The sequence below is a fragment of the Lynx canadensis genome, chromosome D2 (assembly GCF_007474595.2).
Source record: "Lynx canadensis isolate LIC74 chromosome D2, mLynCan4.pri.v2, whole genome shotgun sequence".
In the NCBI taxonomy this organism is placed as follows: Eukaryota; Metazoa; Chordata; class Mammalia; order Carnivora; family Felidae; genus Lynx; species Lynx canadensis.
In genome coordinates, this window is record NC_044313.2 from 60,221,019 (window position 1) to 60,240,491 (window position 19,473).

The window sequence follows — 19,473 nt, forward strand, 5'->3', positions numbered from 1 at the left end:
TGATAAGAGCAACTCCAATTTTGTAATAATTAATGTCAATTTAAAAAAAATTACAAAACAACCTAGGTCAGCATATTCAAAGAGGAGAAGTATGGCAATAGCCATATGCTGAGGCCAGGTTTTCACTGTGTTAAGCATGCAGTTCCATGCTTTCAGGAAAACTTGCTTATCGTGAATTTTAGAGGCAGTTTGGGGTGTATGGAACAGTTACATTCATGTATGTAGTCATTGTTTTTTGAGGAAAAGAGAAGATAGAAAAATACCTCCTTATGTTATCCCACTCAAAAAGTATAGGAAGTACACTTCTTTCTTCTCCTACCTTGTAAAACCATAAATGAACCCAACTTTTATTCCATAGCGTTAGGAACCGAAATTAAAGTAACAACCACAATTTGCATTGTTGAATGCTTATTTTCCTTAAAGCCATGTTCTGATCACTTTTTAGACATTAGCTAATGTAATCCTTAGAAAGGCTCCACATTGTATGCATTCCTATTACCACCAAGGAACCAGGGGCACAGAGTGGCTGTTTATCTTACTTGACTTATACAAACAGTGAGAAGTGGTCTCTTTTGGAAATAGTCCAAGATAGTGGGACTCCAGATTCATACTCAATTACTATTATATTACAACTAATTAATTGTGGAGAAGACATAATGTGGTGAAAATGCAATGCAATTAACTGAAAGACTATTTTAAAAAGATTATAAAGAGGAAGATTAAAAAGTAGACTTGCTGACGAAAGCACAATAGTGCATAAGCAAGTCTCAATCTCAAGACTGAGGTTTACTCTAAAAAACACTTGGGAATGAAGATCAAATGGAGTCCAGCTTCTTGGCAGTATTTCCTGAATCTCAACATAATGGGACTTCTTTTGGTTTTCATTTTTCATTTAATTCTGATGTCTAATTTGTGCCTTTCCAAAACTGAAGTTTGTAAAGCAAATGGCCAGTATTCTGGGGTGCAAATCTCGTGTGTGTGTGTGTGTGTGTGTGTGCGCATTTGTATTTGTATCTTAGCATGAGCCACTGAAACTAACGTGTATTATTTTGCTTTAAGGGGCAAAGGACCACTAAAACATACAACTGATGTGATTTATGCCGCTAAAATGATATCAGAATCGGGATCAAGGATGGATGTCCTTGCTCGGCAGATTGCCAACCAGGTGAGTCCTTTCCAAATGAGGAAAGTCCATGCTAATTGCTCTCGACCATGAAACACTGATTAAAACGAAGTTGGATTTTTAATTTCATCAGATTGCTTTTCCCTAAATTATTGTTTCAAAATCTTATTTCATAATTAATACACAAGTAGTGGGCAATTCATTCTAAGGAAAAGTTAATTATTTCTTAGGGCATTATTATTATTGTTGTTGTTTTTATTATTCATAGTGCTTTATTATTTCTTAGATTTTTGAGCTTCAAATATATTCAAATTACTTAAAACACCAGCTTTTTGAGTTTCAAAAATATATATGTAATATATATTTGAGTTTCAAATATAAATAAATTCAAATTATTCTAATAGACTGTAATACTCAATGTTAGTATTTTTTTTCTTAATACTTTATATTTGTAATTTTTGCTCTTCAAAAATCAATACCTTCCTAAATTCTATTATGTTATGTTTCAGCGTTAACAATATATTCTGTCATTCTGTGTAAAAGACAAGTAGTAATTAGTAGAACACTAAAGTGAATACATAAAATGTGGAAAGCATATATGCCTTATGGAGACAAATGCTAAAGTTTTTAAACACTTAGTTTCCTTCCTTTCTTTTTTTGTTTGTTTTATGTTTTAAATATTTTTAATTGAAGATAGTTGATATACAGTATTATATTTGTTTCAAGTGTACAACATAGTGATTTGACAATTATATATATCACAAAATGCTCACATGGTAACTATTACTGACATCTGTCACTGTACAAGGTTATTACAATATTATTGACTATATTCCTTATGCTATCCTTTTCATCCCTGTGACTTATTTATTTTATACATGGAAATTTGTACCTCTTAGCCCCCTTCACCTACTTCACCCATTCCCCTAATTGTCTTCTCTTCAGCAACCACCAGATTGTTCTCTGTTTTGTTTTGTGTTTTAATTTTTAAATTATTTTCTAATTTTATTTTATTTTTTATTTTTGTTTGAAATATAATTAACATATAGTATTATATTAGTTTCAGGTGTACAATATAATTTTTCAACAATTCTATACATTACACAGTTCCTTTTTTGAGATTTTTCATGTTTCTATTACAAGTTTCTAAGCAGCAGGGGTGCCTGGGTGGCTCAGTAGGCTAAACATCTGACTATTGGTTTTGGCTCAGGTCATCATCTCAGGGTTTCATGAGTTCAAGCCCTGCATTGGACTCTGTGCTGACAGCATGGACCCTGCTTGGGATTCTCTCCCTCTCCCTCTCTCTCTCTGCCCCTCTCCAGCTCATGCTGTCTCTGTGTCTCTCAAAAGTAAATAAATAAACCTTAAAACAAATTTCTAAGCAGGAGCTATATTATTAATTACCTTTTGCCAAACTTTAATAGAAAAATCTGTCGATTTCTTTAGTGAATACGTTGAGAAATCCAATTAATATTTCAAACTGATATATAGTATTACTTTGTAGGTTTTATATTACTTACCTTCATAATATATATTTATTTCCCTGTGGGAAAAAAGCACTTTTCCTTTTGACTTTGCAACTATTCTACATTATTTCTTGCCTATTACTTTGAGCGAAACTTTATTGGGCTGCTTCTTATTCAGTCTTTTTTTTTCTTTGCCTTTTGAAAAACAATTAGCTTTAAACTATATTATTAGATATTTCTGGATATAAGGGAAGGGAAACAAATAAAGAATACTGAGGCAAATATTTTTAAATATTTATCGAATATACATCTGTTTTAAATATCTTGCTACTTTAAGCTTTCTAAACATCTTATGAATCTTGTTAGTATTTAGTATTTAGTATTTACAGTTAAAAACAAACTTTTCCTAATATAATTCAAAATACAGTATGAATAAATTATTGAAGCCCAAACCACCCATGGTTTTCTGTATTTTAGAATTTTATTGCATTCATTTTATGAGAGAGACCAAACAGTAGTAGAATAGGTGAAACATAATGCATTAGAGAGATTTGTGTGTACTGATAACTTTTTAAATATTTAGTGCTTCCTGCCAGTGTGCCTCTGTTTTTTTTGGAATGCAGTTTTCAAAGTTCAAATAATTGTGTCACTAGGAAGTTTCGTTTTCTTATATTGATCTTCTTCTTTAATTGCATCAGAATCACCTAGCTGTAGGTACTTTTATAATGTAGCTTTATTACATTATACCATTGTTTTTAGCTTTATTCAAATTAAATGGAAGAAAGTAAAAGTATTGTCTCACTTCCCACAGCTCTTACATTTTAAAAGAAGATTAAAGAAATAGTCATTGAATAATGAAGAATTACAGATGACCCTCTTTGGCTTCTTCCACTTCATATAGGGGAGTAGTTTCAAATTAATTACTTTTGTTCTGAACAAATAGGATTCTGAAGAATCAAAATTGAGATTATGAGCCTGATTCTTATTATCGAGATCTTCTGGGGAGATTGTCTATGACTGTGCTTCTGATGTTGTTTGATAGATTAACAAAAAAATTTTAGACAGAAAATAATATCTGAAATTTATTGTGGAATGCATATGAATAATATAAGCAAAGCAATTTTCAGTGTCTGTGTATTATGAAAAATATCTGCTGGGACATTGGTTATTTTCTTTTTTGAACAACCTAATTAGTTCCAATTTTTTTTAACATTTTTTATGATTCTTTCTAGTCTATTTACTCTACTAGAGTGTCATAAGATCAAACATCAATCAATTTTCAATTCCACCCAATATGGACATATATCATAACTCTATATATATATATATAGTGTTAAACCAATTTAGTTTCATTCTCTAAGGTTTCAGAGTCAAAGTTCATGTGCAGAGAGAAAGAAATGAAATCACATTAATTAGGGTTTCTAATTCTATCTACTTGGACTTTCTTTTTCCTTTTTTTTTTTCCCACCTTTCTTCTTTGTCTTGCTTCCTTGAACGTATTTGTTGTGTGTAGCCAAATACAATTTACTACTCTAGCTGTACCCTAATTTGCTGTTTTAACATCCAAAATTCTGACGTAGGCTCACTTATCCCAATCAGCCAACATCTCTTGGGCTTCAGAAGTATCTACCTGGTGTGGTAGGTTATATAAGCCATTCAAGACTGTGTTGCTTAACTTCTGTAAAACTTTGGTACAAATTCTATCTCCATTAGGCAATATATTCCTAAAGGATGGGATGTTGTTAGCTATCACAATTCTTTTTTTTTTTTTTTAATGTTTATTTTGAGAGAGAGAGAGAAAGAGAGAGAGAGAAAGAGAATGAATGGGGGAGGGACAGAGAGAGAGGGAGCCACAGGATCTGAAGCAGGCTCCAGGCTCTGAGCTGTCAAGGACAGAGCCCAACGTGGGGCTCAAACTCACAAACTGTGAGATCATGACCTGAGCTGAAGTCAGATGCTCAACTGACTGAGCCACTTAGGTGCCCCCTACAATTCTTTTTTTTTTATTTTTATTTTTTTAAACGTTTATTTATTATTGAGAGACAGAGAGAGACAGAGCATGAGCAGGTGAGAGGCAGAGACAGGAGGAGACACAGAATCCGAAGCAGACTCCAGGCTCCGAGCTGTCAGCACAGAGCCCGACGCGGGGCTCAAACGCACAAACCAAGAGATCATGACCTGAGCCGAAGTCGGATGCTCAACTGACTGAGCCACCCAGGCACCACTCCCCCTACAATTCTTAAACATGTTCCTCCTGAATAAAGAGAATAACAAATGAGAGAGAAGAACCCTTCTTACAAATCGAAAATTCCAGACTCTTAGTACACATCTCTTTAGATTCCTCAACTCTACACTGTAATTCATCATGTTAAACAGATATTCTAAATTAGATGGATTGGGTAACACCTCAGAAGGTAGGAAAAATGCACAGATCTCAATTTGTTACAGAAACTGTATATTCCAAATAAAAAGAGAGGAACAGGAATCAAAATAAAATAAATATCTACTAAAGTGTTTTGCATAAGAAGAGGAAAAATTAGACTTTCTTACCACCGAGTGCTGTGTCTGAAGCCTAATCCTCCTTCACTGTATTTTTGCTAAAGTGAAGATATCCATAGTATCTGATGGGTACTCCCACCTAAATATAACTGAACACAGTTAAAGTGAAATTTTAGAGTTAAGTATAATGAAAGCCAATGCTAATTCAAGACAAGATGACATTTAAAAAACAAGGTAAAGAATTACAGCCAAATCATACCCAATGCGTTTAACTATGAGCAAACAATTGACAAGTGTAATTTATATTGATATTTTGACAAAATATTGTTGGTGGCTAGACTCATTGGAATTATTTCTCTGCTGATGTTATGAGAGTCAAAAATGTATTCTAATAAAAGTATACTAAAAAGAAACTTCTGAAGCATTCACCATAACATTCTAACATGTCACTTAAGAATATAATTTCTATACAAATCAAAACCACACTTAGATATCACCTCACACCAGTCAGAGGGGCCAAAATGAACAAATCAGGAGACTATAGATGCTGGCGAGGATGTGGAGAAACGGGAACCCTCTTGCACTGTTGGTGGGAATGCAACTGGTGCAGCCACTCTGGAAAACTTGTGGAGTTTCCTCAAGAAATTAAAAATAGACCTACCCTATGAACCAGCAGCAGCACTGCTAGGAATTTACCCAAGGGATACAGGAGTACTGATGCATAGGGGCAATTGTACCCCAATGTTTACAGCAGCACTCTCAACAATAGCCAAATTATGGAAAGAGCCTGAATGTCCATCAACTGATGAATGGATAAAGAAATTGTGGTTTATATACACATTGGAATACTACGTGGCAATGAGAAAGAATGAAATATGGCCCTTTGTAGCAACATGGATGGAACTGGAGAGTGTGATGTTAAGTGAAATAAGCCATACAGAGAAAGACAGATACCATATGGTTTCACTCTTATGTGGATGCTGAGAAACTTAACAGAAACCCATGGGGGAGGATAGGAAAAAAAAAAGAAGTTAGAGTGGGAGAGAGCCAAAGCATAAGAGACTCTTAAAAACTGAGAACAAACTGAGGGTTGATGGGGGGAGGGAGGGAGGGGAGGGTAGGTGATGGGCATTGAAAAGGGCATCTTTTGGGATGAGCAATGGGTGTTGTATGGAAACCAATTTGACAAGAAATTTCATATATTAAAAAAATTAAAAAAATAAAGTAAAAAAATAAAAATAAAGTTTAAAAAAATTTAAAAAATTGACATACAAAAAAAGAATATAATTTCTAGATGCATTTGTGATAATATTTGTATTTTGATGCTATTATCTACCTGAAATTCATTTTGAGCAGAGATGTCAATACTAGATTTGTGTTCCAGATTAATGAACTTTATAAAAATAAATGCATAACAGTTTCTCAGTAATTTAATAGGGATAGATACTCAAGTATATTATGTTTGCGTCTTTTTTATTGAAGTATAGTTGACACACCAGGTTACATTAATTTCAGATGTACAACATAGTGATTTGACAACTGTATACATTACACTGTGCTCACTACAAGTGTAGCTACCATCTGTCGCCATACCATGCTATTATAATACCATTCACTATATATTATACTTGTAACTCTGTTTCCCTTCTATTTCATAACTGGAAGCTGGTATCTCCCACTCCCCTTCACCCCTTTTGTTCATCCCTCGACCCCCGTTCCGCTGGCAATTATCAGCTTGTTCTCTATATTTATGGTACTGCTTTTGCTTTTTTTTGTTTGATTGTTGGCTGTTCTTTTTAGATTTCACACATAAGTGAAATCATATGATATTTGTCTTTCTTTGTCTGACTTATTCCACTTAGCATACTACCCTTTAGGTGTATCCATGTTGTTGCAAATGGCAAGATCTCATTCTTTTCTATGGCTGAGTAATAGAAACCTCAGTTTGCTAAAAAGCAGTGGTGATAGGCATAGCAAAGAAGAAAAATGTTCTACGTGTGCTGAGATTCAAGGGGTAGAATCATCCCAACCAAATCAGTGACTGACCAAATTTAACTGATGAGAGAGAGAGAAAAAGCACTCTTCATTGAGATGGTTAATAGAGGGGAAAAATAGTAGGCAAAATGGATATGAGATAGGTGAGGATTTTACATGTTGAGTATGAAATTATGAGACAATGAGATGGACTGGGCAAATCCAAATGTATCTTCTGAAGACAGGGCTGGATGATAAGGATGTAGTAACTTGTGATTTTGTGATAGTTGAAGCTGGAACAGCATGTACTATTGTCCAAGAAGAAGGTGAGACTCAAAAGATGCCCAAGAAGAAAAGCTGAGAATGTCAATGAGGCAGCACTGAAAAAGTTTTAGAAGTCATGGTCACAAACAAGAAGAGACAGATGGGATTAGCGGGTTGAGGGAGGGTTTCTGTTTTGAGGGACATTATGTTGATAGATTAAAGGATAGAAAAATGAGACATTAAGAGTGCTGAAAAATATGGGATCACTAGTGATCTGTGACCCTAAGGAAGGTGAAATGAGACAGCCTCTGGGCTAGAGTAGAGGTGGAGAAATGAACCCCAAGGGAAGGCAAAGGTCCTAGGCTCAGGGCCCTTTGCTATCACTTGACTGCTTGAAATTTCTGTTCTAGAACTTCCCAATGACACCTAATACTTTTTATTAACAAGCTTTGCCAGCCTAGCAGAATTTAAACTGCTGTCTGTAATTGCAAAAGTCATTTTAAATGTGTCTTAAATAAAGTTTATACTCGAGTATGGGCAAAAAATTGCTAAGCTTATGGCATAAAGATCTTTAAAAGTATTCACTTTGCTAATTCACTCTTAAACTCCAAACCAAAAGGTAATAAATGTTTTTTTTTTACTTTTGCTCTCATCGCTAAATGTTGTATTCTGTACTGGTACTAAGCATCTTGCCAGAAGAGTGAAGGCTGGTTTAACGTAAGAAAACCACCGAGGCTGACATGCCACCTGCTTGCGTGTAGTAAGTGTCCCAGTGGTTAACAAACGAACAAACAAACAGACAGACAAAACAAACAAAAAAAACGTTTAAAGAAATCTATGCATTAAAATGCTCACCAGATGCCCTGGTCAACATATCCTGTCATAATAAACTAGGAAATAATAATGAATGCAAGTTATGATATGCTACCGCTTGATTTGCCTAAGAGTCCCTAGCGATGTTCTTTTAAGAATTATTTTTATGCAAATTTTATTTGAAAAAAAAAAGGCAAGGTCATGAATGTCCTATAAATTTAGGACCCAATTTTTTCTATCACCCTCATGTAAAAAACTAAAAGGTAGGGAAAATATTAGTTGATTTGGTAAAGGAGATTTGGCCAAAAATAGAAATGCATTCTTAAAGTGGGAATGATTCATTTTCCTGATTCTGCTTCTAGGCAGCCAAAATCGACTCAGAAAGGCTTTCCAAATGTCAATAGGAAAGAAGGCTTTAATAAATTATATAACGTTGAATTTACCAATTAGTATGTTTTTCTACTTCACCCTGTAAGACTATGGTCTTTAGGTGTAACCAAAAACTCTCATCAGTTCTGGAAATAAAAGGTGAATCTGGGTCAAACAACTTTTAACTTCAAAAGTTGAATTTCATATTTTGTACTCATTGACTCATTGCTTCCTTGACGGAATTACACAATTGTGGTATAGTCTTGAAAGAGTCTCTTGAGAGAAACTACATGTTTTGCTTAAACTTGGGTAATTGCAACATTGGTTATTGGCCAAGAATCTAATTATTAGTTTGCAAGTTCAATTTTATCATAAAAATGTAGAGGTGCTAGTCTTTAAGGAACAAATCCACACTAATCCTAGTTACAATTTACAAAAAAAGAAAAAAAAGAAAGGAAGAAAGAAAGAAGAAAGAAAGAAAGAAAGAGTGAATTTAAGAAACCAATTCACAAATCAGAGTGGCAGTTTATTGTTTATTACATAAAATGGCAGGAAGACTGATATTGTTCCTAGACTGTGAAGGTAGGGAAGTGTAGCCAGATCATGTAAGTTCGAATATCAGTTCTACCATTTATTAATTGGACAAGTCAGTTAATTTCTCTGTATTTGAGTTTCCTCTTTTGTTAAATAATGTTAGGACCTACCTCCTGGAGTTGATGATTAGTAAAAGAGTTAATATATGTAAAGTACCTAGAATTGTATATGACAGATAAAATACACTAAGTACCAGGGATTATCGCTGATTCCATAAATAGGAACAAAGAATAGATAGGACCATTACTCAGCGAAGACAAAGAAAATGGCATTTTGAATAAATGTCATATAAAAGACATCATTGTACAGTGAATGAAATAAAGGTAAATTAAAATCTTTGGACAAATCATATATTCTATCAAAAAGTCAGTGTGAAAATGGGCAAAATAACAATATAGCCCCAAATAAAATGGTAAAGTGAAATACTAACGTAGAATTATTCACACAAAGGACATGGCACAGTGTCCCACACATAGAAAGTACGACCAACTTCCTGTCATGATAAAACAAGATGCCTTGCCTTTCATCATTATAGGTAATTCTAAATAACTAATTTTGGTCTTTGAAAAAAATCAAAGTACTTGTTACTTCAGAACAGTGCTGGAGACATAGGTTTCACATGAATTCTCTATTTCCTTGAAACTGGGATGCTCACAGTATTCTGTGCTTTTAAAAAAATGTACATCAGGGGCACTTGGGTGGCTCAGGCAGTTAAGGATCAGACTCTTGATTTCTGCTTAGGTCATGATTGCACAGTTTGTGGGATGGGGTCCTGTGTCAGGCTCTATGCTGACAGTTTGGAGCCTGCTTGGAATTCTCTCTCTCCCCCTTTCTCTGTGCCCCCCTCAAAGTAAATAAATAAATAAACAAACCAACATTAAAAAATGCACGTCAAATTCTCTTGTTAGTGATTTAAAATAAAATGGATTTGAAAGCATGTAGATATGGTTCAAATTCTGCTATTACATAAACTTTTCAATCCTGGGAAAATTATTATCCTTTCTAAACTTCTGATTTCTTATCTATAAATTGGGAGAAATCCCTTCCTTTTTTTTTCCTCTTCCTCCTACTTCTTTTCTTCCCCTGTTTCTTTCTCTTTCTCTGTGTCCTTCTTTTCTTCCTTTCTCCTTCTCCTTCTTTTTCTCCTTCTCCCTCTTTTTAATTAGTCACAGTTTTAATCGTTTTGAGATTTGGGGGATTACCCTTATTTTCTTGTTCAAAATTTGAGAAACACCTTGAATGTCAAGGTCTTACTATTGCCTATAATTATGGATATTATATATATACATATATATATGCCTATATATGTGTACATATATAGCCATACATATACATACATGTACATAAATATATGTACACATATTTAAGAATTGTAAAATATGTGGGGGCACCTGGGTGGCTCAGTTGGTTGAGTGTCTGACTTCAGCTCAGGTCATGACCTCCCAGCTCATGAGTTCGAGCCCCACGTCAGGCTCTGTACTGATAGCTTGGAGCCTGGAGCTTGCTTTGGATTCTGTGTCTCCCTCTCTCTCTGCCCCTAACCAACTTGCATTCTGTCTTCATCTCTCTCAAAAATAAATAGACATTAAAAAAATTAAAGAAAAAGAAATGTAAAATATTATTATATATTATAAATAATGCTGCAATTAATATCTTTGCATATAAATTGTTGTCCACATTTCCACATCCCTTTTTTTTATTATTATTAATGTAATGTAGCACATTGATTGATTTGCAAATATTGAACCAGCCCTGCAGCCCAGGAATGAATCCCACTTGATCATGTTGAATAATACTTTTATATGCTGTTGAATTATATTTGATAGTATCTTGTTGAAAATTTGTGCATCCATATTCATCAGGGATGTAGTTCTCTTTTTTTGCTGGGTCTGTTTGTGGTTTGGGAATCAAAGTAATGCTGGCTACATAGAATGAGTCCAGAAGTTTTCCTTCCATTTCTATTTTTTGGAACAGCTTGAGAAGGGTAGGTATTAAGTCTGCTTTAAATGTCTGGTAGAATTCCCCAGGAAAGCCATCTGGTCTAGGACTTTTATTTGTTGGGAGATTTTTGACGACTGATTCAATTTCTTCACTAGTTATGAGTCTGTTCAAATTTTCTATTTCGTCACGTTTGAGTTTTGGAAGCATGTGGGTGTTTAGGAATTTGTCCATTTCTTCCAGGTTGTCCAGTTTGTTGGCATATAATTTTTCATAGTATTCCCTGATAATTGCTTGTATTTCTGAGAGATTGGTTGTAATAAATCCATTTTCATTTGTGATTTTATCTATTTGGGTCCTCTCTCTTTTCTTTTTGAGAAGCCTGGCTAGAGGTTTATCAATTTGGTTTATTTTTTCAAAAAAAACCCAACTCTTGGTTTCATTGATCTTTCCTACTGGGTTTTTGTTTTGTTTTGTTTTGTTTTGTTTTTGTATTCTATATTGTTTACTTCTGCTCTGATCTTTATTATTTCTCTTCTTCTGCTGGGTTTGGGATGTCTTTGCTGTTCTGCTTCTAGTTCCTTTAGGTGTGCTGTTAGATTTTGTATTTGGGATTTTTCTTGTTTCTTGAGATAGGCCTGGATTGCAATGTACTTTCCTCTTAGGACTACCTTTGCTGCATCCCAAAGGGTTTGGATTGTTGTAGTTTCATTTTCATTTGTTTCCATACATCTTTTAATTTCTTCTCTAATTAACTGGTTGACCCATTTGTTCTTTAGTACGATGTTCCTTAACCTCCATGCTTTTGGAGGTTTTCCAGACTTTTTCCTGTGGTTGATTTCAAGTTTCATAGCATTGTGGTCTGAAAGTGGGCATGGTGTGATCTCAATTCTTTTATATTTATTGAGGGCTGTTTTGTGACCCAGTATGTGATCTTGGAGAATGTTCCATGTGCACTCAAGAAGAAAGTATATTCTGCTGTTTTGGGATGTAGAGTTCTAAATATATCTGTCAAGTCCATCTGGTCCAATGTATCATTCAGGGCCATTGTTTCTTTACTGATTCTGTGTCTAGATGATCTGTCCATTGTTGTAAGTGGAGTATTAAAGTCCCCTGAAATTACCACATTCTTATCAATAAGGTAGCTTATAGTTGTGATTAATTGTTTTATATATTTGGGGGCTTCCATATTCAGCACATAGACATTTATATTTGTTAGCTCTTCCTGATGGCTGACCCTGTAATTATTATATATGCCCTTCTCCATCTCTTGTTACAGCCTTTAGTTTAAAGTCCAGTTTGTCTGATATAAGTATGGCTACTCCAGCTTTCTTTTGACTTCCAGTAGCATGATAGTTCTCCATCCCCTCACCTTCAATCTGAAAGTGTCCTCAGGTCTGAAATGAGTCTCTTGTAGATAGCAAATAGATGGGTCTTGTTTTTTTTTTTAATCCATTCTTATACCCTATGTCTTTTGATTGGAGCATTTAGTCCATTTACATTCAGTGTTATTATTGAAAGGTATGGGTTTAGAGTCATTGTGGTGTCTGTAGGTTTCATGCTTGTAGTGATGACTCTGGTATTTTGTGGTCCTTGCAACATTTTACTCACAGAGTCCCCCTTAGGATCTCTTATAGGGCTGGTTTAGTGGTGATGAATTCCTTCAATTTCTGTTTGTTTGGGAAAACCTTTATCTCTACTTCTATTCTGAATGACAAGCTTGGTAGATAATGGGTTCTTGGCTGCATATTTTTCCTATTCATCACATTGAAGATTTCCTGCCATTCCTTTCTGGCCTGCCAAGTTTCAGTAGATAGGTCTGCTACTACTCTTGTGCTTCCACCTTTGTATGTTAAAGACCATTTATCCCTAGCTGCTTTCAGAATTCTCTCTTTATCCTTGTATTTTGTCAGTTTCATTATGATAGGTCATGCAGAAGATTGATTCAACTTACATCTGAAAGGAATGCTCTGTGCCTCTTGGATTTCAATGTCTGTTTCCTTCCCCAGATTGGAGAAGTTCCCAGCTATGATTTGTTCAAGTACACCTTCAGCCCCCTTCTCTTTCTCTTCTTCTTCTGGGATTCCTATGATACGGATATTGTTCCATTTGATTGCATCCCTTAGTTCTCTAATTCTCCACTCTTGATCCTGGATTTTTTTATCTTTCTTTTTCTCAGCTTCCTCTTTTTCCATAATTTTATCTTCTAATTCACCTATTCTCCCCCCTGCCTCTTCAATCCATACTGTGGCCACCTCCATTTTATTTTGCACCTCATTTATAGCATTGTTTCATTCATCATGACTATTTTTTAGTTCCTTGTTTTCTGCAGTAATAGCTTCTCTGCTGTCTTCTATGCCTTTTCAAGCCCAGTGATAAATCTCATGACTATTATTCTAAATTCTTGCTCAGTTATATTGCTTATATCTGTTTTGATCAATTCTTTAGCTGTCACTTCTTCCTGGAATTTCTTTGGAGAGGAATTCTCCCATTTCATCATTTTTTCTAGTTTTCTGTCCCTTATAAGTTTTGAAATCTTGTTATGTGCTCTGCACCTGTGAGCACTGCTATATTAAAGGTGGGGGGGGGATCATACACACTCCAGGGCCTGGCCCTTCAGGAGGTGTTTTTTGGAGAGTGTTACTTGCTCTCTGTTGTTGTGACTTTTGTTATTTTATTTCTCTACTCATAGTGATGTTTTGGACCCTCCACCAGGTGTACTTTGATTTGTTCCTTGAAGTAGCCCTGGAAAGGAAAACAAACAGACAAACAAACAGGAAACAAAGACACGCAAACACACATACAAATAAACGGACAAAACACACACACACACACACACACACACACACAAACAAAAACAATACAAAAGCAAAGAAACAGAAACACCAGATTCAAGTAAAGAACAGGGTGGAGGCATTGCTGGGGGAAGAGCATATACAAAGAGAGAAATGGCAGGGGCAGGGACAAAGAGAAAGTAAACATGGCCAGGGCAGAGAGACTAAATGGCTTAATCCAGAGAGAGAGAGAGAAAGGAAAATAAAGGAGGCAGGGGGGAAAAATGAAGATAATGTTACCTAGACAGAGAAACTATCTGGCTTGATTATTCCAGAGAGAGAGAAAGGAAAGTACAGAAGGAGATGTAGAACATGTATCAAGGGAATAGATTAAATATGTCTGCTTAAACAAACAAACAACCAGAGTAACCAGACTAGAGGAGGGAAGAGATAGGAAGGGAGAATATATCTAAATAACAAGAATTGTCCTGGAATTAATCCAGGCTATGCAGCATCACTGGTCTGGATGATACAGCCGTCTGGTTGCACAGCATCTATCTGGCTCCCGCAGAAACGCAGTTACCCTGCATGGAGGGGCGTGGTTTGGTGTAGGCTGGTCCCATCTCCATAATGGGCCCTGGGACCGATCCCTGAGGCCCCGCCTTGGTGTTGGTTGGGTGTGGGGGGCGGGGGGTTGGCGATCCCCCAGTCTCTTCTCCACGACCTGCTGGACTCCTTTCCAGTCGTCCTCACTGTGCTGCCGGTGCAGACAGGGGAGTCCTTCTCGCTCCACCCACTCCCTTGGCCTGGCGCTTGGCCAGGATTCAAAGTCCCACTCTGTGTGCTCTAGCACTGAGGAAGCACCTCTCTGTGGCTCGATTTGTGGTCCTTGCTGGCTTTCTCAGTGCTGCCGCATTTCAGGGAGGACCGCCTTTTCCTGATGCAGACTGCGCCACTGACCTCGCTGCTGAGCCCCGGGGGTGGCAGAGTGGTGGACTCAGGCAGGCTTTGTCTTTTCCCACAGCACTCCAGGGAGCAGGCCGCATTCTCCTACTGTGGACTGCGCCCCTGATCTGCCACCGAATCCAAGGCTGGCTCCTGTCCTCCCCAGGTGCATGAACAGGGAACCGGCCCCTCCATAGTTAGAGATGGGATCCTTCTCAGTCCCAGACTTAGGTTTTCCTCTTGTCCAGATACAGTCCTACACTTCCCCAGCCACTCTTTCTCTTCCCTTTGTCTCTCCGCAGAAGGGGATCCCTCCCCTCTATGTCTACGTGGCCACTTTTATCTCTCCCAGTTTGCTATCACCCACCTACCTATGACTTCTCAAGTTGTCTCGTTTCTTCCTGGTAGAGTCAGTCTCTTTTCCTCCCAGACTTTTGGGGTTCAAAGTCCATTGGCTTCAGCACTTCTTTGTTTGAGAGACACGGGAAGTACCCGTCTGCCATGTTGGCCCCTATCCACATTTCCACATACTAATGAAGATGCATTTAAAGTGCAAGTATAATAAATTATCAGGGATTTAAAAAATTCTATTATAATTGCATAGAAGAAAGACCCCAAAGATTTAACCCTGACCATACTGTGTTATGTTGGAAGCTGTCTTCCAAGAAGTTCCTTATGGATGATATTATAGTACAGGAGGCTGCTTTTGGTAAAGAGGCTTAATATATCTCTAAAACACATATGCTGTTTATTTCTTGGCTCCAGGTAGATATGCTCCTTTTTCCTATGGTGCAAATGATTTCTTTTGTCTGTGTAATGTGTAATGATGAAAGTCACAGAAGATAATGCATTGTTTGTTGCAGGTGTTTTCATGCCCATACAAATAAGAAAGGACACACAATGCAGAGCAACGGGTCCTGAGAAATAGTCTAGTAATAGTGACTCTAAGTGAAAGAAATAATTGCATTTAAAATATTTCTTTAGATTTACCAAAAATGCAATCTGAAGACTTCTAACCTTATCATAAACTGAAGGCAATTATTTTATGTACCTTTACACATTTGAAAATTCCTTTACCATTATTTCCATCATCTATGCTGAAGTAATTAAGGTTGAAACATGAATAAAAATCCTCTCATGGTGGAAGCATATCAGAACCTATATGGGCTGGGGCTGAGAAATGAGGTTCAATGACAATAATGTTGCTGCCTCATAAGGTACCTCCAATGTCAGTATTTATTCACTCTGATCTACTTATTATTTATTTTGCTATTTTCCTTTTTATCTTTTATGCATATTTAGTGTCCAGATCCATCATGCAAACAAGATTTGTTGGCCTACTTGGAACAGATTAAGTTTTACTCTCACCAACTGAAAATCTGCAGTCAAGTTAAAGCTGAGATCCAGAACTTAGGAGGAGAGCTCATCATGTCAGCTGTGAGTACTGCCTGGCATTATTACCATCACATATAGAAGATGCTTGAAACAAAGCAGCTACACCCCTCCTCACTTCACCAAATCTTTTAGGTCCATGTAAATGAGAATAAACTCAATTGGAGTGTATTAAATTGCATGAAATTAAATTAGCAAGGAATTGAACTACAGAAATGCTATGTCAGCACAACTTGTCTTTATTTACAGATTTTTAGAATGAATCAGGATTTGTAAGCCACTTGGAAAAGAAATAGATATTAATTTAGAGAGAGGTTTTCTGACTTCAGAAAGTGTGGAGGTGAAACTCTGAATTGAATCTTGTAATTTTTATAAGATAAATGCCTATGGATTTTCAAATCAATGAAAAATGGCTTTATTACTATTAATTGGTATTCATTTCCCGATTAATCATTTCCATAGCATAGAAATTCAGGCCTTGAAAACTGTTATTTCTATATGTAATTGTAGAAGTGGGGCATGATAGAATATATATAGATTTGGAAAAACTTTCATAAATTCTTTGGTGACCCTGAGTTTCAAACCACTATAAAATGACCATGTTAGAAATAATGTCTAACTTTTCTACTCATCTTTTAATAACAGTAGATCATTTCTCTAGAGTGGGTATGGTAATAAAATAATATTTGATATCTATAATAGTTTCAGTTATCAGTGACTTTGAGAAGGACATGGACCAAGATTGTAAATTTAAGTTAAAGTGAAGCATCATGAATGTTCTAGGAACTTATATTCATGAGGACAAATGATAACAGCATACTTATAAATTTTTAATTTTAGGACTTCTAAGTCCTGACATTGGACTTTCCCTCAGTGAACCAACATGCTTTAAAAGAACATTACTGCAAAAACAAAAACAAAAGGTTACCATCAAGAGTAGAAGGCAGGGAACTAATTTTTATTGACTATCTAGCTCTTGCCTATATTTCATTCCATTTGACCCTCACGATTGCATGCCAGAGAGATTATTTATTTGCTTGTTTTATTCTCACTAACACTGGAAAAAAATGACATTCAGAAAAGTTGAAAACTTCCCCGAGGTCATACTGGTAAATGTCAGAACTGGAGTTTACCTTCAAAGGCTTGTGTCTTTTCTATTCAGGTGGACAGACTGGAATCTATGATGACACTGATTAAAAGCACTGATTAAAAGTGGATAATTTGGAAATTGTGTCTAGTAATTATTAGAGATAAAAAGTATTTCATTGCATTGCAATTTTGTAAAGACACAAACCATCACAACCTGTGTAACACTGGTGCCCTGACATTTTCAACAAAATGTATTTTAAATAGTCACGGTCTGTATACACAGAGACCTATGTGGGTGTATGAATACATACATGCATATAAATGCACATATACGCATATATTCATGCATATACATATATACAAATTTTAATATATTGTATCTTTACTTTGGATTATTAGACATTGTCTTCATTTTCTCATTTAACATTAAACTACTTTAATGTGTAAAAGATTATTTATTTGTAGACCTAAGTCTGTCTTCTATTTACTTTTGTCTATTTTACACAGCCACACATTCACCATCATTTGCAAATCCTGAATCCATATGAATGGTATTTTCCCATTATTTACTACTTCTGCAGGCTGTTGAAACTAACCTTTCACCCCCAAAAATACTGTTAAAATATGTTACTCTTAATTGTTCTTTCAAAATATAATTTCCTCCATATGTACAAATGGGTTTGTATTTCCTGTTTGGTACCGTGATTCAAATTCATGAATTTACCCGTATTTTCAGATAGATTAGGCACAAGTTTACAATCCATGATTTACAATTTAAAAGCTGGGTCATTACATAAAATAAGGAATAGCATTGCAAATCCAAAATCATTTTGTCATCATTTTGCCTACAATTTCCATTTAGAAAAGATAAATCTGGATAAAAGAAACATTACATGCCCCCTTTTATATACCTTACAGCCATCTGCCTGCAGGTAGATCCTGGAAAGCATTTTAAATACATTTCATTTACATGTTCCTAGGAACACTTGCTTTAATCTCTTAGTGACCCTGAGTTCTTGTCATCTTTCCTTTTTAAATTGAGAGGAGGCTCTAATCTATGTCATCCTTTTTCTCTGAAATCTTTTGGAAAGTAACAAGCATGATTGCAAAGCAGACAAACTCATTAAACATTACAGGAATTTGTTATTCAAAACTAGATTATCCAAAGTTCACTAAATAAAGTTTGCATTTCAAAATCAGGTTCATGAAACATTAATGTAGAAAATATAATTGATTAAAAGCAAGTAGGTAGAGTGCTTTCTGGGTCTGGGGTGTTAGGGGTTAGGATAAAGAAGATGAATCCATAGCATAAAGGAATGTGAAGCTCATTCTCATAATAGACCATTTAGTTAAAATGATTTTCTGGCTAATCTTACATCTGTCTGCAAGCAGTTATTCTGAAGTTACATGTTTTATTTAGAAGGAAGCCAAAGTGTAGCTAGTCCAAAACCCCAACTATGATTTGAGCATCTCTGTGTTCCGTGTTATAGATATCTGGAGGAAAGATAGATGAATACAGGATGCCTCCTTTAAGATTAAATACATGCAAAATGAGAATACACAAAACATACCTATATATACAAAAATGACTCTGAAACAATATAATAACCTATATAATAGCAGTATGCACAAAAGCAGATAGTAAGAGGTGAGGGAATAATGAGCTGCACTGAGGTGGCAGATGGGCAACAGAAAGACTCATACCTGGCTTGACTCTAATTTAGGCCTCAACGAATAAGTAGAAAACAAATGTATACTCACGGGAAGGAGAGGAAGAGCATTCAAGGTAGATGGCATAAATGAAATAAAAAGATACGAACTGGGAAAGAGAAGGAGTCTATGGAAATAGCCGACCGTCTGATTCGACTGGAAATATTTGTTTTTGGCATTGTTGGTGGGGAATAGAAGAGATGCTGCAAACAGAATAGGGACTATTTAAAAAGGGTCATTTATAACATTTTAATTTTACCCTGCAGGACATTGAGAATAATTGAAAATTTTTAAGTTTGAGATGCGCATAAGCAGATCTACGTATTTGGAAATTAACTCTTTTTGACAAGGTGGTAATAGATGGAGAGACAAAGAGCTGGGAGAGAGAGGAGGAGTTAGGAATGATTTTTAATTTTTTTAATTTTTTAAGTTTATTTATTTATCTTGAGAGATAGAGAGAGCGAGTGAGCACATGCACATGCATGCTGGGGATGGGCCAAGAGACAGGGAGAGAGAGAGAATC

General features: G+C 35.8%; 1 protein-coding gene across 1 annotated transcript in view; it reads left to right on the forward strand.

Annotated features, from left to right (window-relative positions):
- CTNNA3 (catenin alpha 3) overlaps window positions 1–19,473 on the forward strand; it is an 834,982-nt gene that overhangs the window by 743,669 nt on the left and 71,840 nt on the right. Inside the window, exons 9-10 of the mRNA XM_032595178.1 lie at window positions 1,060–1,165; window positions 16,062–16,196. Coding sequence (XP_032451069.1) covers window positions 1,060–1,165; window positions 16,062–16,196 — 241 coding nt within the window. The remainder of the gene's footprint in view (window positions 1–1,059; window positions 1,166–16,061; window positions 16,197–19,473) is intronic.